The sequence below is a fragment of the Augochlora pura genome, chromosome 7, assembly GCF_028453695.1.
Source record: "Augochlora pura isolate Apur16 chromosome 7, APUR_v2.2.1, whole genome shotgun sequence".
NCBI classification, from domain to species: domain Eukaryota; kingdom Metazoa; phylum Arthropoda; class Insecta; order Hymenoptera; family Halictidae; genus Augochlora; species Augochlora pura.
In genome coordinates, this window is record NC_135778.1 from 36,206,898 (window position 1) to 36,229,577 (window position 22,680).

Below are 22,680 nucleotides of genomic sequence, written 5' to 3' on the forward strand. Positions count from 1 at the left end.
TGCTACGAATTTATATTAGCCGCGACGGAATACGTTCGATGATGTAGCATCGACCCAGAACAATATTGCAATATTGTTATAATTTTAAACTGTACTTTGCAGCAGGACTGTTCGCCAATTTTTTTAAATATTTTATTACACTCCTCGTGTTCTATGGGCGAAAAATGTACGAGCAACTTTAACTAATTAAATTTAATTGTCACACGAGCACCAATTTTATTTTGCATTAGTCCGGGAATATTTTTAACGCGCGGACAAACTTTCGTGCATCGTTCGATCTGGACATTTTTGTTAACTACGGCGAACACGATTTACGATCTGTAAACATTGTTGAACAGCACTTTGAACAGCGAAGAATAAGGCCAATTAGAATAAGTGAGCCAATTCTGTTCGCAACTGATTATAGTTATATAATATACCTATAATATACCCATAATATATCTATACAATATAATATAATTATATATTATAATATATCTATAATATATCTATATAATATATTATAATATATCTGTAATATATCTATATAATATATTTATATATTATAATATATCTATATAACATAATATACCTATAATATACCCATAATATATCTATAATATGTCTATATAATATAATATACCTATAATATACCCATAATATATCTATAATATATCTATATAATATAATATATTTATATATCTATAATATATCTACTATGTATATAATATAATATATTTATATATCTATAATATATCTATATAATATAATATATCTATATAATATAATATATCTATATAATATACTATATCTATATATTATGTATAGGCGACGTCAGACTGACCCTTTCCTTCGATTTCTTCTGTTTCAGGAAAAAATAGAGTATATATTTCTTGTGATTTTTACGGTCGAATGCGTAATGAAGATCATCGCCTACGGCTTCGTGGCTCATCCCGGGGCTTATCTCCGGAACGGATGGAACATTCTAGATTTCTCGATAGTAGTGATAGGGTGAGTACAATAATCGCAATGTTACGCTTGCCTCGTTTTATACTATGCTTTTAATCGCGCGACAACGCGCCGCACAGCGATCGGGAAAACAAGTGGGGGAAACCTGGAAAACTAGGAAAATTGTCCTGCGACCGTGACCATTTCGATCGCGTGTGTGTGTGTGTACTACCGGCGTTGCGTTTCCTGGAGACCGAGATTAATCCTGGTTTAATGAAAACCGTGCACGGCAAGAACTGTTTTTTTTCGGCCACGGTGTACACGACGTTTCGTAAAACGGCTTCGTCGATATCGAACCTTTTAACCCGTTGCACTATGACTCTTTTCACGCTGCGTTGATCGACACTTATTTATCCTTAATGGTTTCCTTAATCCTTTGGCTACGGCAGACTTTAGCACGGCCGTTATTTTTTCGTTAGACACGCATTTCTGAGGAGGTATATGAAAATATTCAAAATATCGAATTCTATTACATTAAACCAATATTACTTGAAGTGAACAATAATTTTAAGCTTTTTTTACAGTATATAATATAAATATTACACAATGTATGATTAATCAAATTTAATGATAAACGGGGGCCGAAATTTGTTCTTGACGCCTATTGGCGTCAACAGTAGTCAAAGGGTTGATAGGATCACATCTTGTTTTTTTTCTATTATTTTTAATTCAGTGTCGTTTTTAGGCTTTGATAACAGAAAAATACAATTCGATCACGATTTAGACGAAATAATATTCATATTTAATAGATTTTACATGGAATCATTATCGCGAATTACATTATATAATACAAATAAAATTAATGTATTATAAATTACATTAGACGAATTTTATCTTCTCGCTCTTACGAAACAATATGGTAATGCACACCAATACATACGATATCGCTGTTCGATAGGTTAAGGTTAATTGGAACACCTAACCTAGCATTTCTCTGCGAGATAGTTCATTAGCATGAACAATAAGTTACAAGGTAGTTCAACGGGGGCAGGTCTAAGAAATAATAAAATATCAGAATAGGAGAAGAAGCAGCGACGAGCGCGGACAGGGGACACTCTCGGTGTTCTCGGCTTCGCAAGTTTATCGGCCCGTGGGGGGACGCGTGGCCGTCGTAAATCGACGATTATGGGAATCGCCGGAACCAATAGCGTGGTGGTTTAGTGCTCGCGGCACGGATTTTCGCGATCGTAATTCTCTTTCTCTCTCTATACCTTTCTCTCTTTCTCTCCCTTTCTATGCCTTCCTCTTTCTCCTTCTCTCTCTCTCTCTCTCTCTCTCTCTCTATCTATCTCTCACCCCCCCCTCTCTCTCTCTCTCTCTCTCTCTCTATCTCTATCTATCAACCCCTCTCTCTCTCTCCCTCTCTATCTATCTATCTCTCTCAACCCCTCTCTCTCTCAATCCACTCGAATTTCATCGCATGCCGCTTTATCGTCGTCCGTACCTCGAGAAACGTTCCCGCCGGTCCAATATCGCCGCTGACGACGCGCGCGCGATGACACTGGATCGGCACGCGACACTACTCTTATTCAATAAGTTTTGCTTCGTTCGCGGAACAAAGGGGTTTTCGTCGTTTCCTTCGCGGCCTCACTCCGTTTGCCGGCCCCGACTGCATCTCTCGCGAACTTCCAGCGACGAATGTTTGAAAATTTTTGTGTCCGATATGCAAGAAACAATTGATCGAAATATTCCGTAGATACGATGCCTTTTTATTCCTTCTCCAAGTAAAACAGAGTTCTCCGGAACTCGAAAATTCTAAATAAAAAGATCGCGTAATGTAAAAATATATTTTAACCATTTGCACTCCGCGCCGTCGTGGATATTACCCACCAGCGCTTATAAACATTTATATTATTATATAGTATACGATATACTATGTATATGTATTTGTATATACATATAATATTATTATAATAATATACATATAATATTATTATAATAATATACATATAATATTATTATAATAATTTACATATAATATTATTATAATAATATTCGATTTATATGAATCTGTAGACATCGAGAAACAGTTGCAAATCGCTAATAAACTTTAATGTTTATCCATATACTAGAATTACCATGTCCTCTGAGAGGAGGCAACAGAGTGCAAAGGGTTAATTTATGCAAATGCAATTCATTAAATATCTCGCAACAAGTAATATATGACTTAGACCGCTTTCATAATTATGGGCACAACTATTGTAGCCTCGAAGAAAATTATGAATCAAGCGATAGTGAAGTCTAGATAAAAAAGTCTAAATAAAAAAGTCTAAATAAAAATGTCGAAATAAAAATGTCTAAATAAATGCAGCGAGTCGTTGTTATAAAGTAGTACGCGTCAGCTTTAAAATTTGCAGAGAGGTTAGGTCGCGTGTGTTTGCATAGATTTAAGCGTCGGCGACGGGATCGTGAAAATCGCCGGATCCGAATTAGGCCATCGCGCGGTGACCGATCGGGGATCGTTTAATCCGTGTGTCCGTTGTTTGCAGAATGGTGAGCACGGTGTTGGCGATGCTCATGAAGGAAGGCTTCGACGTGAAAGCGTTAAGAGCTTTTCGAGTGTTGCGACCTCTCAGGCTGGTCTCCGGAGTGCCAAGTAAGCGGATTTCCGTATCAAAGCGATCGACGCCGAGGTCTGCGCGACGACGCCGAAACAGGCGGATATCGCGGCGGGCGTCGATCGTTTACGCGCGGCAAGTGGAAACCGATCATCGCCGACGCTTCTCCGCGCTAACGAATATCCGTGCTCGAATCTGTTCGCAGGTCTTCAAGTGGTCCTAAACTCTATTCTGAGAGCGATGATACCCCTACTACATATCGCTCTGCTGGTCCTGTTCGTCATCATTATTTACGCTATCATCGGCCTCGAGCTGTTCTCCGGGAAAATGCACAAAACCTGTCGGCACAACGTCACCCGTAAGCTTGCCCCGCCGCGCTCTCAATTACAGGCGATTCGTGGGAACAATCGGAATTACGCAAGATCCGCCGAGGCGTCGATCGACGCGCGCGCGCGCGCGAACATCGGTTCGCGAAGAATTTCCTTGGGAAATGAAATATCGGCGAGCCCGTGCCAGCGGCCGAGGGAGTTCCCAGTTTAACCCCGAAACACACTTTGTACCGGCGCTATTTTAGATATGATTCAGAGAAACGCGACAACTAACTCTAATTATTCTTAGCGCGGGAATCGCGAGCTCGGCGCACCGCGTCGAACAGCTGATTCACGGACAACTCGCGGTACTCTCCGTTCCTCTTTCCACGCCGATCTCCGCCGTCCGTACGAAGTTGTTGCCAGTCGCTCGGATTAGATCGTTAACAATTCATTTTTTCCGACGGTGGCTTCACCGAAGCTTCCTATACAAATTTCTACCCCCGTTGAAAATGGGCGAACCCCCGTTACCATATGAAAGTTAAACTTTAAGCGGGGATGGATGAATTTCGTAATCATTTTCTGTTTGAAAATGTTCTGTTTTTAATTTCGATATTAATATTACAATATTTAATTACGACGTTTACAAGTTCTCTTGCCTTTTTTTTCCATCTAAATTAAGCAATATTGCTACATTTTTTGTTCGATGTTCAGAGGCTTGGTTTCTCAATCTGTATTTTTTATTCGATATTCAAAGACTTGGCTTCTCGGTCTATATTTTTTTATTCGATATTCAGAGGCTTAATTTCTCGATTTCTATTTTTATTCATCATTTAAATGCTTAGTTTCTCGGTCTAAAATTTTTATTCGATATTTAAAGGTTTATCTTCTCTGTCTATATTTTTTATTCGATATTCAGAGGCTTAATTTCTCGATTTGTATTTTTTATTTGATATTCAAAGGCATAGTTTCTCGATCTGTATTTTTTATTCGATATTTAAATGCTGTATTTATTATGCGATATTTAAATGCTTAATTTCTCAATCTGTATTTTTATTCGACATTTAAAAGTATAATTTTTCGGTCGACATTTTATACTCGATACTCAGAGGCTTAATTTCCCGATCTGTATTTTTATTCAATAGACAAAGGCTCAGCTTGTCAATCTACATGTTTTACTCGATATTCAAAGCCTCAGTTTCTCGATCCGTATTTTATTGAATATCGAAAAGAATAATAACCTGACAAAACCTGACATAACCTAACATCTCACCGTTCTTGTTTCACTAAACACAAGAAACAATAGCTTTTCAATCCGTGATTCGTCGATTATCAGAAACTCCAGCGTCTCGATGATCTGTATTTCATCGAGAACCTTTAATACTTGGCTTCGATTTCTGTTGTACCGCAGAGACGATCATGGAAGAACCTGTTCCCTGCGGGCCGGGCGGTTTCCAGTGCGACAACGTCGGGTCCGGCTATTACTGCAGCAAACAGTTCTGGGAGGGTCCAAATTGGGGGATCACGAACTTCGACAACTTCGGCTTAGCCATGTTGACGGTCTTCCAGTGCGTGACGCTCGAGGGCTGGACGGACGTGCTGTACAACGTAAGATCCCCTTCAAACTTCTATCTGGGTTAACATTCCGTTATCCGTACTTCGGGGATTTGTTTTTTCGAATAAATGTGCCAAGTATTTTTACATCGAAACTTCGTGAACTTGGTAAATAGCGTTCGATGCGCTCGAATTTTTCACAGCAAGAATAGCGACGATTTATCGTGTTGCGAACGTAGAAATAAGGGTAATAAAGTTTTAATGATTTTGAGATATCGCTTGATAACGGCGCTAATCTGACTGATACGAAACTATAGTATGCAAAGAATCGAGATACCAATTTCGCTATGTTGGAGAACGTGTTTAAATACGTCTGTTTCGAAGTAAACTTTCAGGCAACGTTTCAGAATACACAACGCGAACAAACTATACTGTAAATCATACTTGCGTTTAATCGGCGTTGCCAAAAACCGTAAAGAATAATACATAGTATATTTATAATGCAGTCAGTCGCGTGGTACCGCAATTAAAGCGCGGATCTTTCCGCGGGCTGAACATTTTCTGACGCGACTCCAAGAAACAAGAGTCGAGTAGAAATACATTCTTCATTTTTCGATTCGCATGAACCAGAAGCGTGCAATAATCCTCCACCTTTTCTAAACCGCACAGAATCCATAGTCTAATTACAAGCTTTCGATTTACACGAAACTTTCTCTCACGACATAACCTGACATAACCTCAAATAATTTATTATCGCCTGCGCTGGAAATACGTTCCCAACATTCGAGAGACATAAGCGGAAACGAAGAATCCATTAAACTGGGTGACCGTCCAACTTCGCGAACCGTTTAGCGACCCGCGAGAACCAGCTTTATCGGCGAACTTTACGAACCGCCGTGACGATCCGCGTGGTTTTCTTCGACGAGGATGCGCAAAACCGTCCGTTTTACGTCCCATCGAAACCGTTTAACGGACGACGTAAACGTCCCGCGCATCCACTTCTAGCAAGATAAATTCCGAAAACCTCGCATTTGCATCAACGTACCCCGTGGGGGCCGGCTATTATCCCGTCCTCGATCGGACGAGCACGGAAATTCTGCGCGCGAGCGCGCGCGCCGCTTGTTACTCTTTCGCGGAAGCTGCGCGTTTTATCGAGTCGGTCGGAACTTATCGAGACGCGTATAAATTGATTCTCTCGGGAGCGTTTCCGGTCCGCGGCGGTTCTCGCAGGTGCCATCGAGATCGTTCTTCCATCTGTATTTGCCTCCTGTAGATCGAAGACGCGATGGGAAGCTCCTGGCAGTGGATCTATTTCATCTCGATGGTGATACTCGGAGCCTTCTTCGTGATGAACCTGATTCTCGGTGTGTTGTCCGGGTAAGTCGCCTCGTCTTCGTTTTAACTGCACTCGAAGCCAATTTAATTGTAAATGTGATATAATTCTCCTGATCCATAGTATTTCTATAGTATGCGATAAAGTGCACTTATTATTAGTAGCAACAGCTTTACCAGTTAATGACTTTTTTTAAATCTAAACTTTATCGTTATAAAAATTATTTCGAACGTGATAGAATAATTTCAGTGGTACCTCAGAGTCGCTTCTCACTTCTTAAAATATTAACACTTTACCGACCGGTAGCGGTTCGAACATACCATGCCCTTTTCATCGCCCATTCAGCCGCAGATCGTCCGAGACACCGGCTCGGTTTCGGCCTAGACTGACGCCTGGGAATACATGCGCTTTTCTTAAGCTCTGGTAAAATTTTACGCTTCGTGTTATTGCAGGGTAACCAAATTTAATAAAATCTTTTACTTTAATAAAAAAAAAATGCTTGCTGCTTGCTGCTTGTCAGTCTAACCTAACCAAATCTAACGGAAAGATCGAAAGTCGATTAATCGACAACCGGTCGGTAAGCGCTGTGGAGCAAAAGTCGATTAATCGACGGCCGGTCGGTAAAGTGTTAAGAAAAGAACGTTGCCAAAAGCGCGTATTACAATTTCAAAACTGAGTATAAATTGTTGCATTAATTGAATTGTATAGCACGTAAGACGTACTTATAGATGTAATTATCAGTATAATGAAAGTGGAAACCGCGGATACGTACCGGTCTCGAGATATTTTGGTCGGCCACGTGTGTTTTTACGTTTCCACTCTCGGCGTTTGCGATAAGGGAATCGATGGGGGAGTTGAACGCGCTCGAGCAACGCGTAATCGATGAACGCGCGGACAAAGGGAAAATAGGGCGGAAAGTTTCGAACAAAGTTGCTCCCGGCTCCAGACACGAAAGCGGAGGTTCTACGTATACCGCCTCGCGTCGCGGTTTATTTATTTATCGGCGCGGCGTGCACGGGGGAGGGTTGCTTTCTCGCGTAGAACACACTCCGCATCGGAAACGGTAAACGTTTAAAAATACATGAAGATGTCATAATCGATTTACTCGGGGAATCCTCTTCATTGGCTCGCGCGATGAAAATTGGCTCGTACGATGAAAATTTGTTCGTACGATAAATATTCGTTCGTACGATAAAAATTGAATTCTACGATGGAAATTGGTTCTTAGACTGCGCGGTCTTTATTCAAAATAGAAATGGAAATTAACACAAATAATTAACACGCTTCTACCTTTTATAACACTTCCGACGTTTTCGCGCGTGTTCGCTGAGCCGAAATTTAAATTTTTATAAGCCGAAATTTAAATTTTTATAAGCCGATATTTAATTTGTCCGAAGACCTTGTTCGCTCAATCATAGCTAGACCAGAATTGTCGCATAGAAAATCTGATATTGACTGACGGAGGGCTCGGTAGAGGGTGAGATAAAGTATGTGGATTAACTTGGATACAGAGAATTCTCGAAGGAGAGGGAGAAGGCGAAAGCGAGGGGCGACTTCCACAAATTAAGGGAGAAGCAACAGATCGAGGAGGATCTGAGGGGCTACCTGGACTGGATCACGCAGGCTGAGGACATCGAGCCGGTGACCGACGAGCCGAAGATGCAGGACGGCGAATGTAAGACGCTGCGACGACGATGAACGGTTGATGCGCGGCAAGGATTTTGGTAAAATCGAACGAAATGATTCTTTCAGCGAAGCAACAGAACGAGATGGAGAGCACGGATCAGCTGGAGGGCGACGATAAGGAAGTTAAACAGGATTCTGTCTGGAAGAACAAGAAACGGGACTTCGACAAGTAAGAGGGCTGCAAAAATTATTTACGGCGAAGCTCTAATTAGAAGTCCGTGTTAACACTAAACCTACCAAGTCGGTCAAAATGACCGCTTTTTCTTATACAATTTTTTAGGTTATAAAGACTTTCACATACGAAATTATTAAATGAATGATTGAAGCATAAATTATGATAAATCCAGTCTCGCCATTGTTCTAAAGTAAAACGCGTAGCCACTGTTTGAGCTCGGTAGGTTTAGTGTTAATTATTATATATATTTATTATTCCACCAAAACTCTTACCTTAGACTCTTGCACTTAGCAACATCGATATCGATACTGTTCGATTCTTTTATTATATCAGTGCACGAATAATATTTATATCGATGCAAACGAATTGATAAAATCATCGGAATTAAAAATTGTATTTAAACTTGGAGGGTGAACAGAAGAATGAGAAGGGCCTGCCGGAAAGCCGTGAAGTCGCAGGTCTTCTACTGGCTGATCATAGTGCTGGTCTTCCTAAACACCGGGGTATTGGCGACCGAGCACTACAATCAACCTCGTTGGCTGGACGACTTTCAAGGTACGCAAAAATACAGTTAACCTAATTTATGATTTTCATTCGTTTATTTCATTTTGTCTTGACCCCTAAACATATTAAAATATACGAATATAATTTAGTTTTCGACAGAATTGCAATTTCAATATTAAATTGCAGCAAAATTTTACGCTTGATATAATCGTCATGACACAAAATTCTGCCGCATCTCCATGACGGATATATGTAGTAGTCGAACGCACTTAACACTTCATCTACCGTTTCTATTAGGTCGTTCGGAAAGTCGTTTCGTTTTTTTCTTGGTGGAGATGAAACACAATAGATTACTAAACAAAAACTATTGCAAAGAATCGAACAAAATTTTTAGCAAATAAGACTTACGATATCAGTTGTCCAAATATATAATGATTATTCAGCTTAAGCGTGAAGTTGGCTGCGAAAAAATTAAGTCTTCTCTTGGAAAAAACGAAATTACTTTCCGAACAACCCAATATTTTGATTTCATTTATCCTATTAATCGCGAAAGGTATTTAATATTTAAAAATTGATATAATAATATTGAAGCTTGTAGTAAAATTTAACACATTTATCTCAATAATAGATAACAAATTAAGGGTTACCTATGGCAACCGATTCACAGGCTACCGATCGGGGGGAAAAGCCGATTCATAGGCTACCGGTCGATAAAGTGTTAACTTGTTAAGGAAACGCGGCTTCTATTATTTAAACTGTCGTTGACGCATCCTTTTTCTATCTCGTTCACGCAGAGATCACGAACATGTTCTTCATCGCGCTGTTCTCGATGGAGATGATGCTGAAGATGTACAGTCTAGGATGCGAGGTGAGTCTCCGGAGCTACTTGACTCGCTCCACCCTATATCTTGCTCTAGATAAATTAATTTTTGATCATTTTAATATTTGATCATTCTAATTTTCGATCATTTTAATTTTTGATCATTTTAATTTTTGATCATTCTAATTTTTGATCATTCTAATTTCCGATCATTTTAATTTTTGTTCATTCTAATTTTCGATAATTTTAATGTTCATTTTAATTTTTGATCATTCTAATTTTCGATCATTTTAATGTTCATTTTAATTTTTGATCATTCTAATTTTCGATCATTTTAATATTCGATTATTCTCGTTTGCCGCGCCGTTCTGCAGGGTTACTTCGTCTCGTTGTTCAATCGGTTCGATTGTTTCGTCGTGATCGGCTCGATCACCGAGATGATACTGACGAACACGCACGTGATGCCGCCGCTCGGCGTTTCCGTTCTCCGTTGCGTCCGATTGCTCAGGGTGTTCAAGGTGACCAAGTAAGTGCGCCGATCAGCCACGAAACCGAGATCGCGATCACGCGGCGTCGCGCGCCGGATCGACGCGTTTTCCGGCTCTGCTAACGGTCCGTTTCCAGGTATTGGAGATCGTTGTCGAACCTGGTGGCGTCCCTATTGAATTCAATCCAATCGATCGCGTCTCTGTTGCTTCTGCTCTTCCTCTTCATCGTGATCTTCGCCCTACTCGGCATGCAGGTACGACACTCGTTGCTCTCTCTCTCTCTTTTCTACCGAACCCACCTGTCGATCTCCTAGTTGGCAAGCTCCGTCTGTTCACAGGTGTTCGGTGGAAAGTTCAACTTCAGCGAGCTGCAGGACAAGCCCCGTCACAATTTCGACAGCTTCTGGCAGAGCCTCTTGACCGTCTTTCAGGTGAGTGCTATTATCACGTGTGCATCCGGTCGGATCAGCGCGCTTTCGTTTCTTGTTTAGCTCGCGTCGCGTGCAATTGCGACTCCTTTTCGGTGACCGTTTTTAGAAATTAATGATTAAGAAATTTAATACCGACCCTATCGAGCAATGACATTGCATGCATTAGTGTGCATTGACACGTAAGAGTGAGTAGATAAAATTCGTTTAGACTCTGTCAAGCTTTAACCTCTTAGGCACGGCAGGATTTTACGGAAATAAAGTTTTTCATAAATAAATTACCATTAATGTATAAAATTACCATTAATATATAAAATTATCATTTCTCTTAATATTATATAATCTTAGTACATTTTTTCCGTATACTTCTATATGTATAGTATTAATTACATATATTCTTTTTTTAGTGCATTGAATATGCACGCTTCCGCTTTGATCGTTTTTGCTTTAATAATTAATTGAACAATTGAGTAAGGCACGAAACATTCACGAAAGCCACTATGGCGGCGCGCTGTGCCTAAGAGGTTAATTATAAAGCTTGCTACAATAATGTAATTTGTTCAAACAAAGTGGTCTCTTAACACTAAGAGTACGGAGTCTATATTATAACATAAAGGACGGAGTGGAGTTATTAAAGTTCCCCACACAATAATTGTTTTCTTTTGTTTATAAGTTGACATATTAATATTATAAAGAAGGTTGGTAAATTAAGAAACGATTATTTAATTTACTAACCCTAACTAAGGAACACTATTTTATTTATTTCAACAATATTTACGAAATTATTTCTACGAAATTATTTGCGAAGTTATTAAAGAAAAACTAACCTAAGATCCCCCACTCCGTACTCTAAGGGATAAGGCTTGTGTAATATTGTAAACCTAGAAACCGGTCATTTTGACCGTGGTAGTTATAGTGTTAACCCCTTGACGTACCATTTTCTTTACACTTACTGTATTAGAATTTATTAGTTATTTATTATTTATTTCCTAATAGAAGGAAAAGGAATATTATATTTATTGTGTGTTTACATCTAATTAAATGTTTAAATATCGATGACAAGAGAATAAAATTTGATTCCCACTTAAATTATTGTTATAAATTTTCGTCACGAGTCCGACTCGTTAAAGTACGGCAAGGGTTTAAGCACAGCAAACCGCGTTCTTTAATTGTCGATGTTGGACGTGTGATGTTTATGGTGTTTCGCAGATACTGACCGGCGAGGATTGGAACGTCGTGATGTACGACGGGATCAGAGCGTACGGTGGCGTCGCGAGTTTCGGCATGCTCGCCTGTTTTTACTTCATCATCCTCTTCATATGCGGAAACTGTATCCTTTTCGCTGAAAAAAAAGTTACATCGCTATTCGCAGCTGGAAAGATCGCAGTTTAAACGTTATAGAAAAGAGAGGAAAACCATGAAATACATAGATTAACCCTTTCAACTTGAAATTTTATCTGCGAAACTTTGTTAATATAAAAATTATTTTGGAACGCGTCAACCTTCGCGTCACCGCTCGAGCGCCAAAGGGTTAACCATCTGTTCTCAATCTTTTTTATCTTCTCCATAGAAAAATCCTCGATTCTTCTAGATGATCGATACGATTTGGTGCAAATATTGAAAGATCCGCGGATCTACTGAATTTTATGCTCTAAATAAAATTATTCATTTCAACTATAAAAAAATAATTTTTCTGATTTATAGTATCTCCATTCTACGTAACAAAGTGCACTTTTACATATACAAAATTAATTCTTGTCACTTATACCAGCAATTTTACTTATTAATTGTTCTAAAGCTAAGCGTTGTCTATATAAAAATTATTTTGCGACGAACAATTTTAATGGCGCCTGAAATTCACCACTCGAGTGCAAAGGGTTAAACCCAAGTGTCCGTCGGAGAACTGTGCTATCGAGTTAGAGCCAACCTTAGTGGATTGACATCTTCCCACTAAAAAGAAAATGGCCAATTGATTTATATTTATATTTATTTTTTTTTTTTATTTATGGTCTTCTTGATGGAGAAAACCTCGTCACGTTACATCTGGGCTACGCGTAAAGGTCCACGGACATCATATTACCCCTTTGAACTCACGGTTCGGATTGCTGATCATAGAAATCTTCCCAGCTAGCGATATCATATAAACGGTGATCCGTAATAAAGTCACCGCGGCGAACGAATTCAAATGGATTCAGTTGGCGCGGCATTAAAGATCCTCGCGGATCGACGGTGCTCCCGGCGAATGATCCTTAACGTAAGAAGCAACGCAGATATTCTACTGAACGTCTTCTTGGCTATCGCCGTCGACAATCTCGCGGACGCCGAGTCGTTAACTGCCATCGAGAAGGAGGCCGAGGAGGAGGTGAGTCTCTTTTGTTTCTTCTTTTAAGAGTTATTCCACCTTTCGAGCGGGCGCCCTTTCGCATCAGTCGATCGTCTTATCGACGGGAAACCCGATGATCCAACCGGCGCGAGAGATGGCTTCGATCGAGCGATTGCCGCGACGAGAACGAAACGGGACGCGGCTTCAATAAACATTCGGCCGTTGCGTTTGCTTAGCCGCCGGGGGGAAAATTAGAATGCAGGTCGGTTTATCGTTGCCACAAAGAGCGTCGGATGAGGGGGCTCGTTTGCCGTCGGCAGTAATCACCGTCGCCGACGCTGACGCCCGACACCGACGCCAACGTGAGACGGCCGACGCCCGACGCTCTGTTCGACCCGGCTTTTTATCGCTCGTTACCGTTGCCGCGGGTTTTCATTCTTACGAATATTCCTCTCGCAATTACCGGGAATCTGGGACGAACGGCTTGAAACTGTCGCGGGAACTTATTCGACGAGCGAGAACCCGACGCGTTTCGGCTGCCAGCGATTTTTCAAATGAATAAAGAATTTGTCGAATTCCCTAGACGTTATATGGTATTTAAGGTTATGGTTAAACCTCGATGTGCAATGCTACATTAACCCTTTGCACTATAATAACGAGTCAGTCTTTTATGCAACCTCTACTAAATATAGATATTATTAACCCTTTCGATGTCGTTTCTTGTTCTCTAAATTTTACAATGATATTTATCATATTTAGTAAAATCACTTTACTTTCTAAAATATAAAAGTTTATGATCGTAATATATTTTTTTAAATATTATAGTCAACTGTTTGTTAAGTCAAACTCTTCGAATACGAATCTACGCCCGTCGGATCGAAAGGGTTAATTTCTTCCACGTCGAAGTAAAAATAAATTCTTCTGTTATCAAAGTATAGAAACGAAGGTAAATAAAGGCAATATAGGAAAAAGAATTGTCTGATCTTATTATTGAAATTATTAAATATGAATAAGTGCTAATCTAAAGGAGCGATAGTGCAAGGGGTTAAAGTCCTCGTTGATTGTTATATTAAACAATGTTGCATGTGGGCTAATTAAATCGAACAATTGGGTCGATCAGAAAGGTTGGAAACTATGAAACGGGCGTTTTTGTTTAGGCTGCCTTCGGCTGCGACGCCCGTTTCATAGTTTCCAACCTAATACATCAAAAATATCTATTTAATTAGGTTGGTAACTATGAAACGGGCGTTTTTGTCTAGGCTGCGTTCGGCTGCGACGCCCGTTTCATAGTTTCCAACCTAATACATCAAAAATATCTATTTAATTAGGTTGGAAACTATGAAACGGGCGTTTTTGTCTAGGCTGCCTTCGGCTGCGACGCCCGTTTCATAGTTTCCAACTTAATAGTTTTGTTTCCAAAAAGACGCTTGATTTATTATTTCGTCAGCAAAGAGTTGGATTTCGACTGGCATGGGATTTCATGAAAATCGCCCTGTTTCGTATCGCCATTTTGGTTTAGGCTGCGGTCGATTTGATCGACGCCATTTTTGAGAGTCAAATTTATTATTTATTCGTCAAATTTATTAGTTTACAACACTGGTACGGCTGAAAAATATCCGTTAACTACCCTTTGAAATTCTTTTTAGTAATGAACCACACTTTAAATTAAATCGCGCTTTACACCGTGATCCTCGTAAAGCGATTTAGAAACAGCCATAACCTATACTATAAATAGCCGATTATCTGTACCGGCTTATGAAAAATTGAACTTTGCATAGGACGCCGAATAAATCGGCAAATCAACAGATTTCGCAGTTTGCAAATGTTACGAACAGTTGGAGTTTAACCACTTGCCCTCGAAGCTATTTCAACTGCAAATCTAAAATAATTTATCTGGCTTCTAATATTTCCATTTTATATAAAATGCATATTACATCGATTCTCGTGACTGAGACAACAGTTACACTTTTACCAATTTATTAAATCTTCGTCGATATCTATAAAAATAATTTTGGAACGTGTCGCAACAATTTTATTGGCGCCGCTGGAGCGCAAAGGGTTAAAGGTTTCCGCGGCATTTAAAATTGAAATCGTCGCCTGCGGGGCACGTGGCCGCCCCGACGCGTTCAACCTTCCGATGTTCGATGATCTGTCAGCTCTCGTCCCTTTGTCCTCGTGGAAACCACGCGTTCCGAATGTCTGTGTCGGGCTCGTTGACCTTAAAATCTCGTGAAAAAAAAAAAAGAATTGACCTTAAAAGAGCCGTCATTGCGTGTACCCTTTTCCAGCGGCGCAACTTTGTCGCGAGTTGCGTCGTCACACGACCATAAATAACGGAGATATTTCGGTGTCCCTATTCGAACGGCCTGTTTCGAGGGCTCGCCGCTCAAATATACGTTTCAACGACCATTGTTGTAGTTTCTCTCAGCCTCCGGGTGGCAAAAGGTTCAACGTGTTCGAAGCCGGCAACGCGAACTTTCGAAAATCTCGCGGACGAGAGAACCCTCGTTGCCCGATAGCGTAACGGAAGCTCGGGAAGCGTCGCGGTTGCTTAAAGAGCGACGTACTTGACGACGAGGTCGTTTAGTACACGGATCTTTAATAAACAAGGCACGGGTCTCCGTTTTAATAAAGCGGCCGCGCCGCGTGCTGGAATGGACTTCTCGCAATCCTTGCGCCGCGACGGTGACGACTCAAGGACAAGCCGCAGAGCACTTGGCTCGCAAATATTGAACATTTTCAAAATTGCACGCGCTCGACAATCCTTCCAGCAAATCCATCCAGCATATTAAATGTCAAATTTTTTTAATGGATATATAGAACTGCGTATCTCTTTTCGAAAGCTGTTTATTTAATTAGAATACGCTTCATTTGTTCTGACACACTTTTTCAACGAGCCTGTCTTAAAAGATATAATAGGGAATGCAACCCAAATTATTTATAATTTTCATTTGTTTGTTTCATTTCGTCTTGACCATTGAACATATTAAAATTTACGAATATAATTTACTTATCGCCAGAATTATAATTTGTAATTCAATTTGTAAGTATCAAATTGTAACAAAATTTTACGCATGACGGATGTAATCGTCATGACAGAAAATTCTGCCACAACTCCATAACGAATATAATCGTCGAACAAACTTAACTGGTTAAAGAAATTCGGATTTTTAGAATCCATAACCTATAATATAGAATGTTTTTGATGTAGGTATTTTTGCAGCAAAGTCATACCGATTTTTACCAAAATACAGAAATTATTTATTAACGAAAGAAGTACCGGTATCATTTCGGTATTCTGATTTTGTAAATATAGTAAGAATCAATCCAATGTCTGGCGAATTTTCACACCATAACCTTGAAATCTTCATTTCTTTGTATTCTATATTCCCATCGTCGTTTCCTATTTTATTTATCTCCAAGGTTGATCAAGACATTAAGAGACGGCCCATTGTTATCGGATTCTTCTGTTCTCTTCTACTCATGATAGCAGTAACTCGATCGTCAGACTGACGAGCTTTGACGCTCCTCTTATCACTGAACTGGAGGATCGCGTTTCATTCGTTCGTTGCTTGGTTGTTTCATTGTTTCAATCATCCTTTTGTTAGTAAACCCACGATCTCTTAAACACCGTTGCGATAATTCCGTCTTTCTATATACTTTATGTATATTATGTATATTATGGTATCGCTATTGTGTCAACGGTTGGTCAACGACGACGATTATCGCAGCAGCGGTGAAATACAATACAAAAGAAAACGAGGGAAGAATATAAAGTTTCCATCGTTCATTTGTAAAAGAGGTACCAGTTGTTGGTAATTATTTATGTTTCGATGTTACAACGATTCCGGTAATAGAATCACTTTTTCCATTAGAAACTGGCAATAATTACCTAAAAAAAAATAGTACCGGTAAAAGAAAATTATTATAGTTCATATTTATGGGTTATTACTGGAAACCCCTTTGCTTTACGAGATATTTTTTAAGACATCAAGCGCCGAGAATCGACCACTAAAATTCATTTCAATTATTTAAAGCGAAATTAGGAAGTTAATATTTGTTATAAGGGCTGGCATTAAAACTCTTTCGCAAACGAAACGGTCTAGTCAAATTCAATTCATTCAAACATATTACAATAAAAATGAATTTTCCAGATTGGTCAGAAATCAGTATCACCCATATTTGGGTGACGCTAATCGCTGAACGTGTTAACCCCTTGCACTATGATTCCTTTTATGCTGTGTTAAGTAGCGTTCATTCGTTTCTAATACTTTCTTTAATAGGACTAAATAACTTCTATTTCTCGTATTCGCCTTTATTTACTTTCAATATTTCGTTAACAGAAGAATTAAATTTGGCTCCGATTTGAAATAAATAAGTAATATTTTTATTAGTAATATTTATTATTATATTATTTATAAGTAATATTGTTATTATAGTGCAAGGGGTTGAAAGAGAAACTAGTCGGACTTGCATGGAACAGAGGCTCCGCCCCGATCAAAAATAAGATCTCCGGCTCCCGAAAAGATAAAGAGAAAGAAAGTATCGAGCGGTGATAAAGGAGCGACAGCGCGAGATTTCGGGAAGAATGATAGGGCGCGGGCGAACCGGGACGAAAATACGGAGAGAAAAATGTCCGAAAGCGTGAACGACGAAGACGGTCGCCGCCGCGACAGTGGCATAGTTGGCAGCGGGACTCGTTTCAGAATTATCTCGCGGTTGAGTTCCCATCGGCCGAGTATCGGTTAAAAACTGTGTCATCTAGTTTAATTGATGCCGCCGGCCGGACGCTCGAAAAAATCTGTAGAAACTTACTAAAGCGAAAGAGAGAGAGAGGGGGGGAGCGTGGTTGCCGCGCACGCAGAATCGGGGCCATCGGAATTGGATACCGATAAACCGGAATTAAAAGCTGTTATCATTGTCCGCTCGGCACCTGCCGTAAGCACGTATACATACGTGGTTTCCCATCGTTCTTTTTTTCTTTTTTGTCGTAATGTTTCGTAACGAACGCGACTATAAATACGCGTGGGAGAGCCGGAGCGTGAAGCTCGCAACAAGAGCGGAGAAAAGAGGTCTCCGCGTTGAACAATAGACGGCCGACCCGACGACACGGCGGCCACGTTGCCGCGTAGCTTCACGTTCAAAGTTTAATCATTCGTGGATTCGTCGATAAGCTAATGAAAAATCGTTAGCTCTCGAGCGTTAACCCGAGGCTCCTGAGCTCTCTACGCGGCTCCGGGGCTCCGTGGAATTCGACGAGATACCGGCACGCTTTAAATAGGAGGCCAAGTCAACAGCACGGTCGAGCTCTACCGACGCGACGCGACGCGACTCGATCCAACTCCCCATTGTTCCCGCACTCGGATCGAACCGAATCGAATTTCGTGCTCGCAGGCCGAGAAGAACAAGTCCCACAGCGCCTCGCCGGCCAGGGACGAAGCCAGCGAGGACCAAGGCGACGATGGCGAGGGCACCGGCGGCGAAGACGAGGGCGGCGGGACTGACCTCGAACAGGACCCCAACGAGACCATGGAGGACTACGAGGCTGCCCTGGATACGGAAACGTGAGACGGATTGTTGCAAGACCTTTCTTTTTATTTTTAAAACGATTGAAAGATCCGATTTTTAGCCTGCCATTTTGCGAACGAAGAGTTCATCCTTTCATCTTCAAAAATAAAATCCAATATTTATATATCTTAAAATTCAGAAAAATTAACGAAGACCAACGATATGACCTAGCATACTTTTGTCAGTATAAATAATATATATAATCAATATAAATACAAATTGCGCGATAATTTCCACGGATACGGAAGTTTATTCCTACAATGGCGTGGCCCGGATAAGCGTCCGGCCTGTCCCAAGCAAGAGGCGCGAAACTTGTTAATCGAAAGTTTATTTCTGAACCCACAGGTCGGAGAAAAGCGAGGACATGAACACTCACGCGAAAGTGCGGCTGAACATTGAGTCCGACGAGGAGGTCGAGGAGGAGGAGGAGGTCGAGCCGAACGAAATGCAGGGTATTTTTCTTGTCTCTCCTTAAGTCGATTGAAACTTTCCGGGAAAGTAGTTCCCATCTCCACCCCCCCCCCCCCCCTACCGACCGGTGTCCCGGTTTTTAACAGGAAAATATTTTTCGGTGTGCGTCCGCAGACGACGGCACGGACCAAGGGGTGTCCGCGAGACCGCGCAGGATGTCCGAGTTCAACATGGCCACGAAAATGCAGCCGATACCTCCTGGCTCCGCTTTCTTCATTTTCTCGCAGAACAACAGGTGTTGGCGAATTTTTAAGACAGCTTGCTTGCGAAAATTAAATACGGCGGAACTGTAACGTAGTAAAAATGAGACTAAAGTATTGTATAAGAGAAAGACTGTAAATACTTTGTTCAGAATCTATGGCCAAATGTGTAGGTTAGATGAAATGAGTTAGGTGAAACTAGGAACTTATATAGAGATCCTCAATTTACTGATTACATTATTCAAATAAAGAAGGGAATATTTTACATTTAATATTTTATACTTTATATTTTGTGTATTTATATATTTTTAAATATTACTCTATATATTTTAACTGATTATATTTCTAAATATTATTTATACTGAAATATTTTATCTATTTATATATTTTTAAATATTACTCCATATGCTTTTAATTATTACTCTATATATTTTCAATATCACTTCATATATTTTTAAATATTACTTTATATACTTTTACATATTACTTTGTATATTTTTAAATACTACTTGATATATCTTTAAATATCACTTCATACATTTTTAAATATTTTATAACGTTGCCAACGCTAATCGTTGTCGACATTTTCAGGTTCCGAGTGTTCTGTCACTGGCTATGCAATCACAGTTACTTCGGCAACGTGATCCTCGTATGCATCATGATATCGTCGGCCATGTTGGCTGCCGAGGATCCTCTGAAGGCAACGTCGTATAGGAATCTGGTAGTTACGGCTGTCTGCAACGATATTCGAACAGCCGCGCACGCGTATAACCACTGACACCGACTAATCCACGACTTTTTTCTCTTTCTGCCGCAGATATTACAGAATTTCGACTATTTTTTCACCACAGTGTTTACAATCGAGATCTGTCTGAAGATGATCTCCTACGGTTTTATCATACACAACGGCGCGTTCTGCCGTTCGGCGTTTAATCTGCTCGACCTGTTGGTCGTCTGCTCTTCTGTGATTTCAATGTGTTTCAGGTAAGCTTTGCTCTGAGCTATTTTCTCGTAAAGCAAAACGTTATGTCGCTCGGTTTATGATTTAAAATAATTAGTTCGTTGTAGAAAATTCACAAAATTAAAGGAACGCTAAATTGTCCAATTTTAACCTCTTAGTTTCATGCTTTATTCAGTTGTATTATTAATTATTAATGTAAACGACTAAAGTGAAAGTGTATATATACAGTACATTAAGAAAATAATATATTATTATTATAATATATTATAAGAAAAGAATATATGTATATATTATAATAATATATTATTAAAGGATATTTTGTTCGCCTTTTCTTTTGCGTAATAGGTTATTATAAAAATAAAAATTTGACTGTTCGTTTTCATGGATCTAGTAACGAATTAAACAATTAATTTATTCCAGTTCTGGCGCGTTCTCCGTGGTAAAAGTCCTCCGAGTGTTGCGCGTGCTGAGACCGCTGCGCGCCATCAACCGTGCCAAGGGACTAAAGGTATTTTTCTTGGCGTATTACCCATTAGAACGATCGGTAAACTTCGCTGAAATCGGTCCCAATGGTACAGCAGAACTTACCCGGTAGTAAACGCGCGAGTAACTCATCGGACCGACGTAAATTCTAATAGATACCGGTGCAGCATCCAGGTGGTCCATCAACGGTCGAAGCAAAATTCACGAAGCGATCCTCTGAAACAATATAAGGCAGAAATCAAGAATTGAAAAGGATCGACGTTAATTCTCGGCAACTCGACGCCTCGATCGTGACTCTTCTGTTCGAGATTTTCGTCTCCGTACTGTTACGGAGGATCGTCTCCTAAATTTTTTAGATGTCGATGGACACCTTGTTGTATAGATCGAGTCTATCGCGAGACCTCACTTCTTTGTAGACTGCTCGCGATCGCTTCTGAGAATCGGGGGCGGTAATCGATCCCGCGCTTCGTAACGGGATATAGTAGTAGTATAATTAATCTGAAGCCTCGCGTCGAGCAGGAAATGTCTCGCGGAGAGATCCTCGGTAATTGTCGCCCGATTATGTTGCTATCACCATAGAAAAGCTTAGAGGCTTAGTCTTTCGTCTCCGGGAGATTTGCTGCGCGACACGGAAATGTAATGCCTTTCGGGATAACGGGATAGACGATGTTAAATGAGGACCATTCCGCGCGGAGTGATTACACTTTCTGCATACGTAGTTGGCAATTTTTGTGGAACGTCGTGGACCTTGATTGAAAAGCGATTTTTCGTCGATTTGTCCATATTTTCTGACTTGTGGAGGTTATGTCAAGAGTGTTGAAGGCTCAGTGGCAATTTCTTAAAATTCAAGGTACCCAAGTACTATAGTGAATGGCGTACCACTCGCGTTTCAACTGTCCAATTAACATACTAATTTATTTATTAACAAGTAATATATTAATAAGTAAATTAATAGCAATTTATCTATTAAAATCGAAAAGTCAGACATTCTTTAATCTCTCTATTCTTTTTACCAATTTATAATAAAGTTCTTAAGTTTTTGCACTTCGTTATACCATATTAAATAATCTTACCCTTTAACAATTGACACAATGACAAATCTGGTAAAAATGTGTTTTCTACCAGCATCATGCTGCAATTTTTAAAAATGAATTTACTGCTAAACCTTCGATCCTAAAATGTCAGAAAAGTGATACACCTCGGAACTAAAAATCGTTTTGCAATTAAGAGCCACGGAATTCCATAAAAATCGCTTCGAGTATGCAAAGCGCAATTGCGTAACGTCGGTGGAATGGTTTAGAATCGATCACGGGAAAAGAAACGATCGGCGTGCGAAAAAAAAAAAAAGAAATAAAAGAAACGCTATAGGCAGAGAAACGAGAGGCAGCCGAGTAAATTAAGATCGGCAACCCGTAACCCCGTTTCAAATGGAACGGATCTACATTATAATTAATGTTGAACCCAGCACGTAGTACAGTGCGTCATCGTAGCGGTTAAGACTATCGGAAACATAGTCCTCGTCACCAGCCTCCTGCAGTTCGTGTTCGCCGTCATTGGCGTACAACTGTTCAAGGTAGGAACGCCAGGTCCTGCACACTAAAAAAAAAAAAAAAAGATATGAAAACCGAACAAAAAAAAAAAGAAAAAAAAAAGAATCAAATAAACGGTCCCGGGAACAATCCTTCCGTACCTCTCGTAGTACACTAGAGTGGCATATAATAATCGTACAACCAACTACCCTGACTACCACGCCCCCCTCGCCATACCCCCACCTACAAAACCAAACCCCCCCCCCCCCCCACCCCGCCCCCCCCCCCCCCCCCCCCCCCCCAA

General features: G+C 40.2%; 1 protein-coding gene across 3 annotated transcripts in view; it reads left to right on the plus strand.

The window, feature by feature from the left end:
• The window catches only part of Ca-alpha1d (Ca[2+]-channel protein alpha[[1]] subunit D), a 56,465-nt gene that overhangs the window by 9,128 nt on the left and 24,657 nt on the right, over positions 1-22,680 (plus strand). For 2 of the 3 annotated variants that reach the window (XM_078184844.1, XM_078184843.1), the window contains exons 3-23: positions 851-990; positions 3,477-3,583; positions 3,751-3,903; positions 5,265-5,461; positions 6,681-6,784; positions 8,252-8,415; positions 8,493-8,595; positions 9,011-9,156; positions 9,900-9,973; positions 10,300-10,451; positions 10,550-10,667; positions 10,752-10,844; positions 12,051-12,171; positions 13,112-13,203; positions 18,559-18,728; positions 19,078-19,184; positions 19,318-19,438; positions 19,995-20,124; positions 20,221-20,387; positions 20,785-20,872; positions 22,313-22,420. In XM_078184844.1, coding sequence (XP_078040970.1) covers positions 851-990; positions 3,477-3,583; positions 3,751-3,903; positions 5,265-5,461; positions 6,681-6,784; positions 8,252-8,415; positions 8,493-8,595; positions 9,011-9,156; positions 9,900-9,973; positions 10,300-10,451; positions 10,550-10,667; positions 10,752-10,844; positions 12,051-12,171; positions 13,112-13,203; positions 18,559-18,728; positions 19,078-19,184; positions 19,318-19,438; positions 19,995-20,124; positions 20,221-20,387; positions 20,785-20,872; positions 22,313-22,420 — 2,655 coding nt within the window. The remainder of the gene's footprint in view (positions 1-850; positions 991-3,476; positions 3,584-3,750; positions 3,904-5,264; positions 5,462-6,680; positions 6,785-8,251; positions 8,416-8,492; positions 8,596-9,010; positions 9,157-9,899; positions 9,974-10,299; positions 10,452-10,549; positions 10,668-10,751; positions 10,845-12,050; positions 12,172-13,111; positions 13,204-18,558; positions 18,729-19,077; positions 19,185-19,317; positions 19,439-19,994; positions 20,125-20,220; positions 20,388-20,784; positions 20,873-22,312; positions 22,421-22,680) is intronic. The other variant, XM_078184845.1, reaches the window with a different exon arrangement.